The sequence below is a fragment of the Plasmodium falciparum genome, assembly GCF_000002765.6.
Source record: "Plasmodium falciparum 3D7 genome assembly, chromosome: 11".
In the NCBI taxonomy this organism is placed as follows: Eukaryota; Apicomplexa; class Aconoidasida; order Haemosporida; family Plasmodiidae; genus Plasmodium; species Plasmodium falciparum.
In genome coordinates, this window is record NC_037282.1 from 289,297 (window position 1) to 310,000 (window position 20,704).

Consider the following 20,704-nt stretch of genomic DNA (forward strand, 5'->3'; position numbering starts at 1 on the left):
ATAATGGTTATTTGTCACATGTATACAACATATATTTATTTTTATGTTCATATTATATTATTTAATTATTTACTTATTTATTTTATTTTTTTTTTGTGTGTGTGTATGTACAACATTGTTGAATTCTCTTCACATGTTTTTATTATATTATATATATGTATATATCTCCCTATCCACTTTTCACCTTAAAAAAAAAAAAAACAAAATTAATACATATATATATATATGTATATTTTTTTTTTGGGTGTACCTTTTATATATATTGTAATATAATTTTCGAACGTATAAAATTTTTTAACAAAATAAATTCGATATAAGAATTTTTTTTTTTTTTCTTATTATTATTTTATTTAACTACCCTGAAAAAAAAATGTCCGAATTTTATGAGAACGATGAAGATGTTTTACAAATGATCCAACATATAAAAAAAATAACGAAAGAATCTAAAAGAAAATATGAACTTGATATAGATACTCTCGTTGAAGATACAAAAACTAACTTAATTAATAATGTGAATGATGAGAAAGATAATATGAAACAAGAAATTGACGAAAAAATAAAAAAATTGAAGCAGGAAATTACAAAACATGAAAAAAATATTAAAGAGAAAAATAAATTGTATCAAAAATTAAAACGTGAATTAGCTAATGCTGTAAATAATTATAAAAATAAAATCAAGGTTAAACATCAAAAAATTAATAATAACGACAACAACAAAAATTTATCTATCTATATATACACATATGTTGTATATATATATATATATATATATATATATATATTTCCTTGTAGGAGTTTTATTTACAAACCGAAAATTTTATGAAGACATATGAAAATGAAAAAAAAGAACTCGACGAATTAGAAGATAAAGAATGGAAAGACTTGAATATACAATGTATAGAAATTTTAAATAATACAAAGTCAAATATATACGCTACTAAAGATGAAACTAGCGAAAAACTTAGAAAGGTATTAAAATCCATTCTTTAAATATTTTATTTTTTCTCATTAAAAATTTTTTTTTTTTTTTTTTTTTTTTTCATATTAAAAAGTGCGATTTTATTGTTATTATTTATTTTATGATTACTATTATTATTAATTTTTTTTTCTTATCTTTATCAATTTATTTTAAATATATATATATATATATATATATATTATTTTTTTTTAAAATTACACAAAAAAAAAAAAAAAAAAATTGACAATAAGCACATTTTAAGAAATAAAATAATAATCTTACTTTTAAAATTGTTCTTTCTTAAAATAATATTTTTTTAAGTCGTATTTTTCTTTTTTATGAGGGGCAATAATAAAAATATAATCTTATATATTTAAAATATCTATAATAAATTTTAATATAACAGTATTTAATGTATCATAAATTATAAAAGTTCCTTGTTTTTTTTCCACCTGTGAAATCTACAAAATAATATATGCATATATTATAATATATTATATAATATAAATATTTAATATATATGAATATAAAATATATATTATATATATAATAAATCATATAAATCATATAAATTATTTATATATATTACAACAAATTCATATAATATATATATATATATATATATATATATATATATATTATTATTATATTATTATATTATATATTGTATATATATATATATATATATATATTTATTTATTTATTTTATTTTTTAATATATATATTTTATTGTATAATCATTTTATATATTATAATAATATATATTTGTAAACTTTAAAAAATATTGACAGCATTTTCTGTACATTTGATGATTTGTGCTGTTTCATGATTTCACTAGAAATAAATATACATTTATTCTTAAAAAATAATTAAACATTTGAAAGGATATTCAAATAATAAAAATTAAATAATATATATATATATATATATAAATCAATATGTTTATATGTTTATTTATTATAATTTCTCATAATATTAATTATTTCTCTTAATATTTATGTTAAAAATAATATTGTTTAGTAATATATATAATTATTAGAAATAAATAAAATAATTTGAAATTTAGAATAATGTATTTTGTATTTTCATTTCATATCTTTTAAGACATATATATATATATATAAGAATCTAAAAACTAAAGAATATATATATATATATATATATAAAGAAAACATCAAAGTACTATAATTATATGTACTCTTATATAATATATAATAGAACACAGAATTAAAGATTATTTGGTATAATTTTTTACCAAATTTTATAATTATGCTGATCCATATATAAAATATTATTGATATTCTTTTTTGCTTATTTAGAGAAAGGATATTATATGTACATATCTTTGTATTTTTATATATTATATTATTTATTTATTTAAATATTTTTATTTTTTCATTTTTCTTGTAAACTAATAAATGAAATATGGTGGTAAGTTATTATTATATATTAAATTGTTATATACACATTTATGTGTTATTTTTGAATTATCTATTAAATAAAAATAAAGATATATAAAAAATATTATATTTTTTTGATATGTTTCTTATTTAATTTTTTTTTTTTTTTTTTTTTTTTTTCTTTTTAGTTTCCGTTAACTTTGTTAAAATGTTCTCAAAATCAACCAGTGGTTAGTTATACATAAAAATTAAACAACTAATTAATATGTTTAATTGTGAAAATAATCTATATATATATATATATATATTTATTCATACATTCCAATTAATATATATATACATTTTCATTTCCTTCCTCTTTTTTTTTTTTTATCCAAATACTTTTCTTATTCAGATGGTTGAATTAAAGAATGGAGAAACATACAGTGGTTTTTTAGTTTTCTGTGATCGATTTATGAATTTGCATATGAAAAATATAATATGTACATCAAAAGACGGAGATAAATTTTGGAAAATTTCAGAATGTTATGTGAGAGGAAATAGTATAAAATATATTCGTGTGCAAGATCAAGCTATAGAACAAGCCATTGAAGAAACAGCCGAACGTAAATACAAAAAAAAAAAAAAAAAAAAAAAAAAAAAAAAAAAAAAATATATATATATATATATTCTGACCTGTTCATAATTTAAAAAAAACAACTTTTTTTTTTTTATTTATTTTTTTAGAAAAAGCTAGAAATATGGGACGAGGAAGAGGAGGAAGGGGCAGAGGTCGAGGTGGCATGAATAGGGGTACATATGGCCGAGGTCGCGGAGGTTCCATGAGAAGAGGAGGAAGAGGTCAATAATAATTGTAAATATTAAATATATATATATATATATATATATATATATATATACATATATATTTTATTATTTATAAAATTTCTTTGTCTTTGTATGTAATTATTTACTTTTTATTATTTTTTAATTTTTAAAGTTTTTTTAAATCTAATTTTTTATTTTTAACTTAAAACAACTATACACCACACTTTATTTTTTTTTTTAAATTAAATTTTTGTATATAGAATAATTATATAATTTTATAAAATGTGTAATTTCACACAATATTGTTTAGTCACAGTAATAAATATCTTTTGGGGGTAGCAAATAAGTTTATATAAATTATTATATGCGAATGTATAAATAATAAATAAATAAATAAATAATATTATTATATTACATTGAATAAAAGCATACAATGGTTACATAATTTTTTTTTTTTCCTCATATGTATCATAATAATATATTATATATATCTTCATTTATATGCTGAATAATTATTAAAAAAATATATATATAACACTCCTTCAAATATCATATGACTTTATGACCTTAGAAAATAGCAAATTATAACCAAAAAAAAAACAAAAATTTATTTGCTTCATTGAGTATATATATATATATATATATATAGTATGATGCCTAAATGAATAAAGCTTTTTATTTTTGATGAAAGAATATATTATATTTCAGAAAAATATTATATAAATCCACCTACATGAAAATATGAAAAAATTTTATAAGAATAACTTTTATACATGCAGCATAATATATTGTAATTATTATATATATAAAAATTCGTAAGAACATTTCATGACAATTCAATAAATGGTTAAATATAAATATAAATATAAATAAATAAATAAATAAATATATATATATATATATATAAAGTTTATTTATTTACTTATTTGTTATTTTTTTTCTTATGTATTAATGAAAAAAATTTTCATGTAACCCATGGACATATCATATATATATATATATGATATGTTTTTAAAAAATAAAATACATAAACGTTCACACATTTAAGATAACGAGGAAAAACATTGAATTTGTTTTTTTTATTACATGTATATATAATGATATGTTTTAAAAAATAAAATACATAAATGTTCACACATTAAAAAGCAGAAGGAAAAACATTGAATTTATTTTTTTATTACATATATATATATATATATATATATATATGACATGTTTTTAAAAAATAAAATACATAAACGTTCACATATTGAAGATAACGAGGAAAAACATTGAATTTGTTTTTTTTATTACATGTATATAATATGATCTGTTTTAAAAAATAAAATACATAAATGTTCACGCATTAAAGAGCACAAGGAAAAACATTGAATTTATTTTTTTATTACATATATATATATATATATATATATATGACATGTTTTTAAAAAATAAAATACATAAACGTTCACACATTGAAGATCACAAGGAAAAACATTGAACTTATTTTTTTACTATATATATATTATATATATAGTACGTATATAAATTTAATTATTTTTTTTTTATTTTTTTTGAGTAAAAATTTTAATTAAGGGGAGAAAATTTTTTATATTTTTAACACATATTCATTTTTTTTTTTTTTTTTTTTTTTTTTTTTTCTTTTTGCTATCCCACTTTGGTACCTGAAACATGAAATATTTTCAGGAAATGCAAGAAGAAAAAACAAAGAAATCTTTAGAACGAGAAGAAATATTTAAAGATACAAATCATAATGAAAAATGTATAAACATGAAAAGGGAAGATTATAAAACAAATAATATGTATGAAGATACAGATATAAATAATGTAAGTAATAATACGTTTAATGAAATATCCGGAAAAGAAAAAAATCAGAATAACATTGAGTATAATGAAAATGTTAAGTCTCATAATAAAACATTAAAATTATCAAATGAAAAGAATAATTTGTCATCAAAAGAAAAAGAAAATATTTTACATAACGGTAGCGGGGAAATTAATGATTATAATAAAATGAAGGATAAAGATATTCCCGGAAAAGATAAAAATGGAAAGACGGACATTGATAATGATAATAATAATAATAATAATGATAAAATTAAAAGTATTCGCACATAGAAGAAATAAAATAATAAATAAATAATATAATATAATATAATATAATATAATATAATATAATATAATATAATAATGCTATATATTTAAATAATAATTTTATTTTTTAGGTAATAACATATTAGAAAGCGAAATTAACAATATTCAAAAAAACCGGACAGATAAAAAAAAAAAGAAAAATGAAGTAAATGATACTATACCCTCAACTTCTGAAGGAGAGAACAATATTAATAAATTAAATACAAATAAAAAGGATACCATTATAAATAACAAGGATGAGGATAAAAAAAAACGTGAACCCGAAGAAAAAAATAATGATACTTTTCAAAACGAGCAATCGGTTTACGTGGATGAGGTAATAATAAAAAAATATATATATAAATAATAAACACATATACATATATATATATATATATATATATATTTTATACATTTAGGTAATTAAGGAATACCCACGAATATTTGCCACCAGATTACCATTCGAAGCAAGCAAAAAAGATTTGGAAAAATATTTTTCGAAATTTGGAAAAATTGTAGATATATATGTTTCAAGAAATATATCAAATAATAAAAATAAAGGTTTCGGTTTTGTTTCCTTTGAAAAACAAGAATCGATGAACAAGGTAAAAATTAAAATAATTATTATTATGTAAGCACATATATATATATATATATATATGATAATGTTTGTAAATATAAAACATAATTTTTAGGTTCTAAAAGAGAAGTTACATATAATTTGTGGGAAGGAAATTGTAGTTGATGTTGCCTCCATGAGAGATGATAAATATAAACATCTTTTTCGTAATGAATATATTATATATATATATATATATCGATGTTTCCTCTTATATATTATATAGGATGTGCATATATATGGTGCTTTATTTTCTTTTTTTATAGATATGCCATCTGAAAATTATTTAATGAAAAATGAAAAAAAGGATAAACGATTTATGAAAAATAGGAATAAAACAAATTTTTTAAAATACCCTATTTATAATAATGTGAACAATATTTCTGATATATCAAAAATCGGATATCACAATATGATGTATCCAAATGTAAATAATTTCCCCTCGACTAATTATCAGCCACTAGGTAAAATATATTTATATATATATATATATATATATGTATATACTGTTTCTACATTTTCAATAAATATTTCCCATATTTTCCATTTTGGTTATAGCATATCAGGATTTCAATATGAAAGCTAGCTTTAGAAATGTTTACTCACCCGTTTTATATAATCCCTATGTAAAACCATTCAATCCAACATATAAAAATAGCACACCGGTGGTAACAAATGATTATGTTTATAATTTAATAAACTATAATATTTGGAATAACGTAGTACCTTACAATAATAATCTTTATAATTCCAAAAAGATATCATTGCCAAACTATTATTACAACAGACCATATCCCAATCAAAGTAAAAAATAAATAAATAAAATAAGAACAACAAAAAAGAACATATAAAATAAAACATGAATATATATATATATATATATATATATATATATATGTTGACTTAATATTTTTTTTATTTTTTTATAAGGCATAGCTATGAAAAATAATAATAACCGCCCGCACAATTTAAATAAAAATGAAAAACCCCGAACGAATTACACATCTTGTAAGAAATAAAACAAAACAAGTTCATTAAAACAGAATGTATAATAACACTTTTTTCATTTTATCATATATATTATTATTATTTTATTTCTGTATAGTTACTCGGAAACTTCCTGGAGGAGATGAATGGAACAAAAGGGGCTACAAATTATTCGTCACTAAACTGAGTAACATAACAAAAAAAAAAAAAAAAAAAAAAAAAAAAAAAAAAAAAAAATATATATATATATATATATATGTAATATATCCTATTTATTTTTATTTTTAGATAGTGCAACTACTATTGAGAAGCTAAGAAATTATTTTGAAAAGTTTGGAGAAATTATTGATATATATATGCCAAATGGTTACATATATATATATATATATATATATATATATATATATATATTAAAATATTGCATATTGTAAACAAATAAATAAATATATATATATATATATATATATATATATACATACATACATATATTTTTTTCTGTTTTATAGATGTATACACTAATCGTCCGAGAGGTATAGCTTTTGTAACCTTTTTGGATAATGAGAGCGTAAAAAATATTTTATCAGATGAACATTCCAAACATATAATTGATGGAAAAGAAGTATGTAATCGAAAGAAACTATAAATAAATAAATAAATATATATATATATATATATATCCTTTTTTTTCTGTTTCTTTTTTTTTTTTTTTTTTTTATGAAAAATTCGTATAGGTTGTACTAGATTTAGCAGATCCGGAAAATAAAGGAAAAAATAAATGATTATATTTATTTATAATTATAATTTTTTTTTTTTGTGTCCTCATAATTCTTCATTCTATAGATGATTATTTCGTCCTAATTTTATAATATATATATTTATATTTTTTACTTTTTTTTGTAAAATAATTTTTTCATTTTATATTATGTCCATATTTTTATTTTTCCATTTCATTTTGAAATACATTTCTCTCATTTTTTTAATATAAACCTTTTAAATATAATATTTTCTTTTATTTTCTTTATAATTTTTTTTTTTTAATGAATGTTTTTCTTTTTATTTTATTATAAATAAAAATATAAATTTACAAATAAAAGTCCATCCAAATTAAAATATATATATATATATATATATATATATATATATATAATTATATATATGATTTATTTTTATTTTTTATTTTTTTTTTGTGTGTATTAAAAATGAATGCATATGTTTTTTTAAGCTTAATTTTGTTGGATCCTTAAACTTTGATATACCTTTGAAAAAAAAATATAAATATAAAACAATATAATAAATATAATGTGATAATATATATATTAAATGATATAGGTTTATATATAATTAAAAAATTAATAAAATTAAAAAAATTAAAAAAAATGATGTAAATATTTATGATTTTTTTATGAACAAAACAACTATTATGAAAAATTATATATATAATTTAGTTATTTCCGAACAGTAAATTTTTAATAAGAAATTTACGTTCATATACTTCGTATAATATATATATATTATATTTATATTATATTTATATTTATTGATTTATTTATTGATTGATTTATTGATTTATTTTGATGTTTTCTCTTTATTTTTTCATAATAAATGTGATATCTTAAGAACAAATGGAAAAAACAAGAATAGAGTCACTTTTTATTTACGATGAAGATATAAAAAAAGTTTATAAATCCATGACGGATGAGGAATTACAGGTAAAAGAGGAAAAAAAAATAAAAAATAAATAAAACAATAAAACAATAAAATGAAAAAATAAAAAAATAAAAAAAAATACAACAATATAAAGAATATATAAATGTATATATTTCATATATATCGGTATAATATATATATATATATATATATATATATTTATTTATTTATTTATTTTTTTGAAGGCAGCGAAGGTTATTTATTATTATCCCCACGAAATTAATGAGAATATAAAGGTTTCTCATACCAGTACTATGGAAGGAATATCATCATTTATAAATCAATTTAGTAAACATCATATAGATTATATTATAACAAAAGAGAATTTAATGGTTATGAACAAATGGTACAAGGGTATTTATATCGTTGCGATTGTAAAAAATATCTACAAAAATAATAAGATAGAATTGTTAATGTGTAAATTGTTACATTGTGTTCTTAATAATTTTATATCAATTTTTACTTTATTACATGGACACATTCGTAATTTCTTAAAATACAAAAAATATAACACAACAGGTGGGGAAATATATAAAACAGAAATATAAAAAATATTTTATCATTATAAAGTTCGTTATATATATATATATAAGTATATTTTTTTTTTTTTTTTTTTTTTTTTTTAGATAATATAAATAAAAAACACTCCCTCCAAACCTTATTAGATGATTATGTTTTTACATATATAAATACTATAAATAATGAAAATATAAGTATACACAATGGTAAAATAAAAATAAAACACACATAGATAAATATATATATATATATATATATATATATCATTATATTGTCTTTTTTAGAACTTGAGAGTTTTCATTTTTTCCCTGTGGAAAAACATACATATGTAACTGTGCAGGTAAAATTAACAAAAAAAAAAAAAAAATATATATATATATATATATATTTATTTATATATTTATATATATATTTGTATATGATCATGTTGTTATTTTATTTCTTTAGAACTTCATATCATCTCTTATATTGGGAAATAAACAAATTAAAAATGGAGGTTTGTTTTATGAAGGTTATTTGATTTATTCTAGTTTGGAAATGAACGACATCAAAATTATTTACAATTACCTTGTATCGTACAGCGGAGTTGTAAGAAATGGATAAATAAATAAATAAATACATACATACATATATATATATATACATATTATGGTTTTTCTTATATTTTATGTAGGTAAATAATTTAAAGTTGACACAATATCCGTTTAGAAAAATAGCATCCACCGCAGCAATAAATGTAAGATATTTATAAACTTTTTTTTAAATTTATTTTTATTTTTTCCTTGTGCGAATTATATTATGATATTATATATATATATGTGTATGTATTTTTTTTTTTCTTTTTGTAAGTCTAATGGAGGTTTGTCAAGCTTTGCAAGATGTAATTCGTTAGAGGAAAAAAACGCTTATCTTATGGGGATAAAGAAGTAATGAATATATAATATATACATATATATATATATATATATATATATATATTTCCATATTTACCTTGTACATTCTTCTATATATACATCATTGTAGGTCGTCCGTATTTATGCCTGTGGTAACCCTTAGCGGTGATAAGAAATACAAACTAGTTGTTTTTATTTATAAAGGAATATTATTAATGCTCCTAATAAAAGGAAGTAAAATAAAAGACGAAGATTTTGATGTTCTTATAGATATTCAAAATAAATGTACAAATAAGAATTGTAATAATATTTATAACTTATATAAATTAGATGAACATTTATCAAATCAATTTAAGAAATTTACAAATCAGGATGATAATGTGAAATTTTTTTATTACAACCATTCGAATAATTCTGTAAAATATACATTTAATAATAAAAAAATAAATAACGAGGAGCTGTCCCTTATTTCTTATTTTCATTTTTGTATTAAAGACAGTGAACATAAATATAATCATATCAGAATAAATAAAAGTTATTATTCAAGGAATAAAGAAACTACAAATTTATCTAATGAACTCTTTAATTTTCAGAGGAACATACAAAACAATATGAAAGATGAAAAAGAATCTAATACACATAAAAGAAATAATAATACACATAGTACCCTTACCGGTGATGATAAAACAGTAAGGGGAAATAATAAAAATATTAATATCAACAATAATGATTATGATGACCACACAAGTTGTAATAATCGTAGTAATGGATGCAAGGAAAATAATTCTTTAGCATCAAACAAAAATGATGACATACAAAAAAATGTTAATTTGTCCAATGATACATACAAACATAAAGATCAAGATATAGAAATAAAAAATATAGATCAAATATATAATAATGAACAAGATAAATTAATTAATAAAACTGATAATAATAAAATTGATAATAATAATGATAATAATATATCCAATGATGAAAATATAAATAAAAAAAAAAAACAAAATGAACCATATAATCATAATAAAAATTGTCTTAATAATAATAATATTCAAAATGATAAAAGAGAAATAATAGATGAAGTCGATAAAAATAACTACAAATTTAAAAATAATAACCAAAAAAAACCTATAACCGAAAAAAATGAATATGATACAGAAAAAAAAGAAGAAAAACCAAAATTCAAATTAATATATAATGAACAACTCAAAAAAAAAATATTTGATGATAATACTGATGATGTCAAAATTGAGAAAATATTCTTTAAAGAAGGAAATTCACCATGGTTATATGCACACAAATCTTTACAAAGAGAATTATTTATTTTTCCTGAAGATATAAAAACATCCTTAACAAAAGCTCAACAAGAAATAAATCAAATAGTACAAAATAATTTTTCAAACATATATATATAAAATGAAAAATAAGGAAAAAAAAAAAAAAAAAAAAAAAAAAGTAAACATGTATAAATATATAAATATATATATATATATTATATATATTGTGCAGTTTTGTTAAACTTTGAATAACATATGACAATAAAATTAAAATTTTGTATTATCTGAGGTTAATTCTTTATAAAAATGTATTTTATTTTATTATATTTTTATTTTATTTTATTATATTTTTATTTTATTTTATTATATTTTTATTTTATTATATTTTTATTTTATTTTATTATATTTTTATTTTATTATATTATTTATTTGTCTATTGTTTTTTTTTGTAATTAACAAAAGATGAGAAAAAAAAAAAAAAAAAAAAAAAAAGAAACACTTTTAATGTTAAAATTTTATTTTTATAAATATTTTACAGTTTTATAATTTATATGATATATACATAATATTTGTCTCTTTAATAGGACGAAAAAATTAACATAAATATAGAAATAAATAAATAAATAAATATATATATATATATATATATATATATATATAATATATATATATATTTAATACTAACCTTATATTACACTTTTCATTTGCTCTAAGGTCGATAGGTCATATAGCATATGATTTTTATCATATAGTTCTACTGCACTAATAAAATTTGTTACCAAACGTGGTAATAAAGGATAATCTTCTTTTGTATACTCATAACTATTTTCATCACTTTCTAAAAAGAAGGATTTCCAGCAATGTTTAAAAGATTCCATATCTATTTTATTGTCTAATACAATTGATACAAGCCAATTAAAATATGGTAGACTTCTTTCTACATTTTTATTACATGCATATTTTTTTAATGTATGTTTTAAGATATGTGCATGTAACTTTTCATTAAATTTAGGAGGTATATGTAATTGAACAAGTTTTTCGGTTAGTTCTTCCCAATTTTCTATGGTAGTAGATAATTCAAGAATTTCATTAACTTTAGGAATATATTCTTCAACAAAAGTATAATCCTTTGGTTCTTCATTTGTATTATCAACTTTTGTATTTAACACATTATCTTTATTCGTAAAGGTATTATCCTTTTCTTCATTCTTATTTGTATTCATATTTGTTTTATCTTTTTTATCTAAATCATTATTTGAAATATTAGAAATGTTATTATTTTTTTTCAAATTAAAACTTCTCGAAAATATATTTCCTCCTCCTCCTTCTTTTTTTTCTTTATTTAATAATCTTGAACTGAGATTACTGAAAAAGCTATTACTTGTACCGCTCGACGTATTATTATTATTATTATTATTTGTGCATGCATTATTTGCATCTTCTTTAGAAAAAGAAGAGTTTTTATTAAAAAGACTTTCCCTTTTAGGTATGTCGAAATAGTTATTTTCCATATTAGTTCCTTTCATATCATCATTCATCATTTTGGATTGTTGTAAATTATTTTTATTCTTCATTAAATTTAAAGATAATTTTTTCATATTTTTATTTTGATCCATATTTTTCATATTCCCCATATTCCTTAAATTCATATTATTATTATTCATCATATTACCAAAACTTATATTATTATTATTATTGTTATTATTGTTATTATTGTTGTTATTATTATTGTTGTTGTTATTGTTCATGTTAAAGCTGACATTTCTTAAGAGATTATTTCTCATATTACTCAAATTATTATTCATTTTATTCTCATGATAATTCATATTATTATTATGATTATATGTTCTATTGTTCTGATCAATAGTTTCTTTTAATATCTTGTCATGTAATACACTTAATGTTGTTGGACCTTCTAATTTATGGGCGAATTTTTTATTCCATTTCTCATTTCTATTATCAATAACATCCTTTATTAAACAACGAACACGAAAGGTTATACTTTCATTATTAACTAATTCGTTTAGTGTGTTATATAATTCTTTTACTTTTTCTTGATTGGCTTTTTCGTGAGTATCTAAAATTTCACCTACCGTATTTAGAAACATACATAAAGCTTCTAAATGTAAATTACCCTCTTTAGTATCATTTTTAATAGATATATAACTTTCTCTTTTTTCTAATAATTGTTTGATACATACAAAAACTATAGGTATAGAAATTATTCCTGATTTTACTAATTCCCCCACAAATAACATATTTCCTCTAACCTTATTTTTATGCATTTGTTCAAACTCAAATTTCTCTTCTTCATTCAAATGGCTTGGGAATTCAATAGGTTTTAAATTATTTTCAAAAGAATCTTGACATTGATTTATTAATATTTTCTTAAATTGAACTGTAGTATCATCTTCTAATTTCATATTATGAAAATGAACATTTAATTTTTTACATAATTGTACATACATCTGTACAAAATGATGTTGCGTTACTGCTTTTTCAAAAACTAATTTCATTAAACCTATAATTTCATCTAATTTCGTAATTCCTACTAATATTATTTGTTCATATAATAAATCAAATTTTTCAAAAGTTAATTTATTTAATATACCTCTTAATTTACGCATCATACAAGTATACTTATCAGCTTTTAATTGATTCTGTTTTAAAATCCAGCTATTCTCAGCAACTGTTTTTACTTGACCTGTATTATTATTATTACTATTATTATTATTATTATTATTATTATTGTTATTATTTCTCCATGCATCTGCAGATTCCACAACTCTTGTTGAATCAAAAAATCCTTTCAATTTATCAGCGTCACTTTTTCTCCATTCCAAATTGGATGAAACACTATTATTATAATTTATAGTATTCATATTATTCATATTATTCATATTATTCATGTTATTCATATTGTTCATATTGTTCATATTATTCATATGAATATTTTGCATATTCATATCATTCATATTATTATTATTATTATTTGAATGATCATAGAAATTATTATTTTGATTGTTATTTATATACATATTATTATTATTATTATTGTTATTGTTCATCATATTTTTTTGTGCTATGGAATTTCTCCATCCATCATCATTATTTTTATTATTTACATTTTGATTAGATTGGTTTTGTTTATTATTTATGATATGATGATGTCCAGAATGATGATTATGTTGGTTCATATTATTATTATTATTATTTTTATTATTCATATTGTTATTATAACCACTATTCATATTATTTACATTATTGATATTATTCATATTATTCATATTATTATTAAATCTCTTATTATGTGCATTCATATTCTTTTGTTCATTCATATGATGATGATGATGATTATTATTACTATTATTTCCCATATTATTATTATTATTATTATTATTATTTTTCATAATATTATGATGATCATCCATCATAACACTATGACGATTATTATTCATCATATTATTATTACTAATACTGTTTTTATAATCTCCATCTAATAAATTATCATTTTCTTGTGATAATACAAAATTGAATCTATCACCATCCTCACCCCAATTATGACCTAAATATATTTCCAATAAATCAATTTTGGTATATATTTTTTCTCTATATAATCTTTCTAATTTTTTTTGTTTGGCCTTTTCCTTTTCATCATTTACTATATTCTTCTTCTCTTTATTTTCTTCTATCTCATCAGCATTTTGAACTTTCTCTTCTAAATTCTCTAATAATAATGTACCTTCATCATTTACTTTTACATTATCAGAAATTTTTTCATTCATATGTTCATCTGATGATTTTTCTAATTTGTTATCATTTTTTTCATTCTTTTCACATATTTCATTTTTTTCATATATTTCATTTTTTTCACATATTTCATTTTTTTCACATATTTCATTTTTTTCATTTTTTTCATTTTTATCATTTTTTTCATTTTTATCATTTTTTTCATATATTTCATTTTTATCATTTTTTTCATATATTTCATTTTTATCATTTTTTTCCTTTTCCAATTTGTTATTATCTCCCGATTGTTTATTTTCATTACTTATGTTTTTTTCACATGTTATTATTTCATCCATTTTTTTTTCTTCATCTACTTTTGTTATATCATTATTTATATTGACCCTATCAACTTGACTACATTCATTTTCATCTTTTTTATTTTCTTTTTCTTCAAATAATACTTCATCAATATTAACTGCTACTGTTTTTTCTTCTTTTATTTTCTGATCTTCATTACTCACAATGGTTTCATTATTATTTTCATTATTATTATTTTCATTATTATTATTTTCATTATTATTATTTTCATTATTATTAGTGTCATTATTCTTAATTTCATTTTCATCCTTTATATTTTCATTTGAACATTTACCCTTCTGAGATACACTTTCATACTGATCCTCTTTATTATCTACATAATGTTCATGTAAATCTTCACCTAAATCTTCATGCAAATCTTCATGTAAATCTTCACGTACGTTATTTTTCTCATTTGAATAATCACTTACCTTTTCATTATATGTGTAATTATCCAAATTCTTCTCATCTTTTAATTCCTCAAAATCTTCTTTCTTTTCTATAACACTAATAGTATCACATACACTAATGTCATCTGCTTTATCAGTTTCTTTTTTCTTGTTTTGAACAGATACACAATCGACACCTGAATCATAAGAATCGACATGTTCATTATTATATAATTTATTTTTATTTTCACTTTTATGACGTGCATCATTTTTATTATCTTTTTTATTTAATCGACTACTATTAAATGAGTGTACACTACTTTCATCTTTATGATCATTTTTCTTTCTACTATCTTTACTATATTCTTTCATAACAGTATTATTACTACTAACTGCTTTTTCACGAGTCGTACTACTTGATCCATATCTACTATGATGTTCTTTCCTTGAGGATTTATCGCTCTTATTAGAATGATGGTTGTTAATACTATTACGATGATGATGATGATTACTATTATTATTATTATTATTATTATTATTATTATTATTTTTGTGGTTGTTTTTTTTCTCACTCGTTACAGATTCCGCTTTTGTTTCTTTAATTTCTTTCGTCTCAACTTTAGGTTTCCTTTTGGCCATCTCGGCAAAGGATATTCTTCCTTGCCACAACGAATTTTTTATACTTGCATAAACAGATGTATTTTTGGAGCTTTCATTAACATTCGGCACAGCACTACTACTACTAATACTACTACTATTATTATTATTATTATTATTATTATTATTATTATTATTACTTTCGCCTGTGTTTGCACCCTTATCTTGTCCTTTATTCATTCCTGTATTATTATTATTATTATTATTATTATTATTATTCCTTTTTATTACATTTATATCTCCATTATTACTACTTTTAGATGTATTACTCATATTGTTACTTGCTACAATATCTTTTGATACCTGTTCCTTATTAGTAGTACTGCTTTTCATTGATTCATTTTTTAAACTATTAGATGATACATTATTTGTACTAGTACGTTTACCTTTTTTATTTTTTACCGTAGTACTATCACTACATTCTGCATCATTCTTATTATTCTCATTTTCGGTTAATGCATCTATTGATTTAGGATCATTCATGTCATTTTTCTTACTATCAACATTATTAGTAGTGTCCTCTTTTTTCTCATCTTTTCTATTATGTGTATATGCGCCTTTTCCTTTTGTTCCTTCATCATTACTATTATGCACATTTGTTACAGATGTTTTTTTCTTATCATAATTTTTAATATTTATAATTTTTTCATTAATTTGTTTAATTTCTACATTCTGGATTTTTAATTTCTCCCTTTGCCTATGAGAAAATGTATTACTACTACCTGGTGTACTACCTACAGCATTTGCCGTTACACCTACTGAATTCCTTCTATCATCCATCTCTGTTTTCTTATTACTTTCATATTTTAGTTTATTTTTCTCTTTATTATTATCCTTAGCAGTGTTATAATTTCTATTATTCGTAACAATATTATTATAGCTCATTTTTTTATTTTCATCGTTTAATTTTTTATTATTATTACTATCTTTATAATAGTGTGCATTATTTTCCTTTTCTTTAATACTTGCCTTGCTACTTCTTTTCTTATCCTCATCTTCATTTCTTTTTTTCATATTTTCATTATTTACATTTCCTGATAAACGACGATTATTATTATTATTATGATCTTCGTTATTGTCATACTCTTGATTATTTTCATTATCTTTATGTTGGAAAAGAACATTATCATCATTTTCTTTATTTTGGTTCTTACTACTATATGGGTTGCTCGTCTTATTATCTTGTGTATTTATCTTTTCATTTATAAAATTTGAGTTTCTTCTATCTTCTACATTCTGGTTTTTCTCATTGTTTGAACCTTCATAAATGGAAGACACGGATAATTTCTCTTTCTTTTTATTATTATTATTGTTGTTATTATTATTATTGTTGTTGTTGTTTGGGTTCATCTTAGCTATTTTTACCCATGAAGAGAATTCCATGGTCTTCTTATCATAATTTTTATAATTCTTTAATGTATTATAATTCATATTTTTATTACCAACATAATTATTTTCGTTATTAGTATGTATTTCGCTCATCTTTTTATTATTATTATGGCTGTTATTATTAATATTTTCTTTTTCTTTTTCCTTTTCTTTTTCCTTTTCCTTTTCTTTTCCTTTCTTTTCATCATCATTTTTGATTTTTTTCTCATTCATTTTGTTCGTATTACTTTCTGCGTTTTTGATGTTACTTCCCCTTCTATCTGAATGATTTTGATGATACTTATTATTATTTAAGTAACTATTATTTTGCTTATTATTATTATTATTATTATTGTTGTTGTTGTGGCTAGAATTATTAGGTACATCATTATATCCTTTCTTATTATTGTGATATACATTATTATCTGTTGCTTTTAAATTTTTCTCATTCGTCATATTTTTATTGGCATTTGATGAATTTTTATCTTCAAGTATTTTGTTATTATTTACATAGCGATTGTTTTTATAATCTTCTTTATGAGTATTGGGTATCTTATCATTTTGTATATTATTTATATTGTAATTATTATTAATAGATGTGTTACTTTTATTTTTGGAATTATAATTCTTTTGTCCTTTATATGAAAAAGAAGAATCATTAAAATTATCGTTTTCTACATCATTATTATTGTTATTATTTTCATTGGAATCTTTTAATTCTTGATTATTTGTATCTTTCGACTTATTATTACTTCCCTCAACATTAACATGATCTAAAGCATTATTTGTATTATTTGTATTATTTGCATTATTTGTATTATTTGTATTATTTGCATTATTTGCATTATTTGTATTATTTGTATTATTTGCATTATTTGCATTATTTGCATTATTTGTATTATTTGTATTATTTGTATTTGCCACATTCATTATAGGATTTCCATTTTTTAGATAATAATTTCCAGCGGTATTATCATTATCCTCACTATTATAACCTTCACGTTTTACTCCTTTCGAATTATATATATTTTTTGAATTATTAGACGATATATTATTAACATTATTTCCTGTGGTATTAATATTATATGCTGCATTATAAGCATTATTAAGATTGGATATAGAATTATATCTACTATGTTTCTTATTATTGTTATTATTATTGTTATTATTATTATTATTAGGAGAGTTATAATGATTGTAATTATTATTTATACATACATTTGAATTCATCATATTTCCTTTTAATGAATTCTTTCCCTCTCGATAATTATTGAATTGTTGTTTCACATTATTATTATTGTTATTAATATTATTATTATTATTATTATTATTGTTATTATTATTGTCTGTATTATTATGATTCATGGATATACTTTTCTTCTGCTTACCTATGTTATTATTTATTATCATTCCATGATTCATATGCATATTATTCATATGATGATGAGTCATGTTACCTGACGTGTTCAGGTGCATGGGATTGTTTACACATATAACATTACCTGTATTATTTAAATTTAAAGTATTTGAATTTAATCCTTGATTTAAATGAATATTATTTGTGCTGTTATTATCATTATTAAGAACTAAAGCACAACTATTGTTATTATTAGGATGATTAAATGTATTAAAATTATAATTTAAATTGGCAGCCATAGTATTATTATTACCATTATTATTATTATTACCATTATTATTATTATTGTTATTATTATTATTATTATTGTTGTTGTTATTACTATTTGTGGGATCAAAATTATTATCATTCATATTATTCGAATTAGATATGTGCGCATGACTAAAATGATTATATATGCTCCTCCTTCCTGGATGAGGACACATATTATTCGTATAAGGTAATTTCATATGAGAATTATTTCCCGTAGACATAAAATGAGGATCCAAAGATGTCATACTTAATGGACCAGTGTGAGGTAATTGTGGAGGTGGTGTTGGTAAGGAACATGACAAAAAGTTATAAGGATTTATACTTAAACTTGGACTTTTCTGTGATGATATACTAGCACCACTCGCAATCAAATTTGCTGGATTGTTACTAAAAGAACCATATACAGATGTATGTTGAGCAAAAGGCATGTCATGATGAACACCTCCTGCTCCTGTGGTATTACCTGTAGAAGTTAATGTATTTGTATACGGTAAAGGAGGTGCAAATATTGGTTGTGGTCCGGGTAATGGATTTGGATGATTATTCAATATATATGGATGATGATTTACATAAAAATTATGATGGGCTATTAATGAACCATTCGGTTGAAAATTTTGATGGGCATGTGTACCATCCATTGGATGAAATGGTCCATTTGAATTTTCTGAATTGTTCATAAAATTTGCACTAGAATTACTCATAAAATGACTAGATCTTAAATTAGTTATTCCAGGCATCATACCTTGATTTATAAATGGTCCATCGTTTGATGACATACCACCAATGGTTTGTGATATATTATTTATATTTCCTGCATGCATATTATTATTATTATTATTATCATGAATATTGTTATGATTACTATTAGACTTTGCACCATGTAATGAATTATTACAAATGTTATTATTACTATTATTGTTATTATTATTATTGTTGTTGTTGTTGGTGTTGTTGTTGTTGTTTGTGGTGGTATTCATTTTGTCTTGGTCATTATTATCCATATTATTCATATTTCCTGATGATACACCTAACAAAACTACACCACTATTTACACTATTATTATTATTAGAACTTGACATGGTATTAGAACCTGCTATATTCATAATATTATTAGACGAATTATTATTTATACCATTCATATTATGTAACAAAGAATTTGTATTATTTATCATAATATTATTATTATTATTACTTCCTGGTGTGTTATTCATATTATTCAATAAATTATTACTATT

At 20.2% G+C, this 20,704-nt stretch overlaps 5 protein-coding genes across 5 annotated transcripts in view; 4 read left to right on the top strand and 1 right to left on the bottom strand.

Annotated features, from left to right (window-relative positions):
- Window positions 1-370: 370 nt before the first annotated feature.
- Window positions 371-990, top strand: PF3D7_1106900 (conserved Plasmodium protein, unknown function; the record flags this gene model as incomplete). Its single annotated transcript, XM_001347720.1, has 2 exons — window positions 371-679; window positions 793-990. 2 exons carry the CDS (start codon window positions 371-373, stop codon window positions 988-990), a joined length of 507 nt encoding a protein of 168 aa, XP_001347756.1.
- Window positions 991-2,383: 1,393 nt separating this feature from the next.
- PF3D7_1107000 (U6 snRNA-associated Sm-like protein LSm4, putative) lies at window positions 2,384-3,206 on the top strand (the record flags this gene model as incomplete). The annotated part of the gene is made up of 4 exons (XM_001347721.2): window positions 2,384-2,389; window positions 2,547-2,588; window positions 2,753-2,963; window positions 3,085-3,206. 4 exons carry the CDS (start codon window positions 2,384-2,386, stop codon window positions 3,204-3,206), a joined length of 381 nt encoding a protein of 126 aa, XP_001347757.2.
- A 1,648-nt stretch (window positions 3,207-4,854) lies between these two features.
- On the top strand, window positions 4,855-7,683 carry PF3D7_1107100 (nucleic acid binding protein, putative; the record flags this gene model as incomplete). Its single annotated transcript, XM_001347722.2, has 11 exons — window positions 4,855-5,269; window positions 5,391-5,635; window positions 5,718-5,903; window positions 5,994-6,084; window positions 6,184-6,381; window positions 6,476-6,721; window positions 6,848-6,925; window positions 7,023-7,091; window positions 7,193-7,270; window positions 7,411-7,523; window positions 7,636-7,683. The coding sequence occupies 11 exons, from the start codon at window positions 4,855-4,857 to the stop codon at window positions 7,681-7,683; spliced, it is 1,767 nt and encodes a 588-aa protein (XP_001347758.2).
- An 843-nt stretch (window positions 7,684-8,526) lies between these two features.
- PF3D7_1107200 (conserved protein, unknown function) lies at window positions 8,527-11,438 on the top strand (the record flags this gene model as incomplete). Its single annotated transcript, XM_001347723.3, has 8 exons — window positions 8,527-8,613; window positions 8,797-9,130; window positions 9,238-9,336; window positions 9,415-9,470; window positions 9,578-9,718; window positions 9,804-9,866; window positions 9,980-10,056; window positions 10,154-11,438. 8 exons carry the CDS (start codon window positions 8,527-8,529, stop codon window positions 11,436-11,438), a joined length of 2,142 nt encoding a protein of 713 aa, XP_001347759.2.
- A 548-nt stretch (window positions 11,439-11,986) lies between these two features.
- PF3D7_1107300 (polyadenylate-binding protein-interacting protein 1, putative) overlaps window positions 11,987-20,704 on the bottom strand; it is a gene marked incomplete at both ends in the record, with an annotated part of 10,005 nt that continues 1,287 nt past the window's right edge. The window contains one exon of the mRNA XM_001347725.1: window positions 11,987-20,704. This exon is cut by the window's right edge and continues 1,287 nt beyond it. Coding sequence (XP_001347761.1) covers window positions 11,987-20,704 — 8,718 coding nt within the window.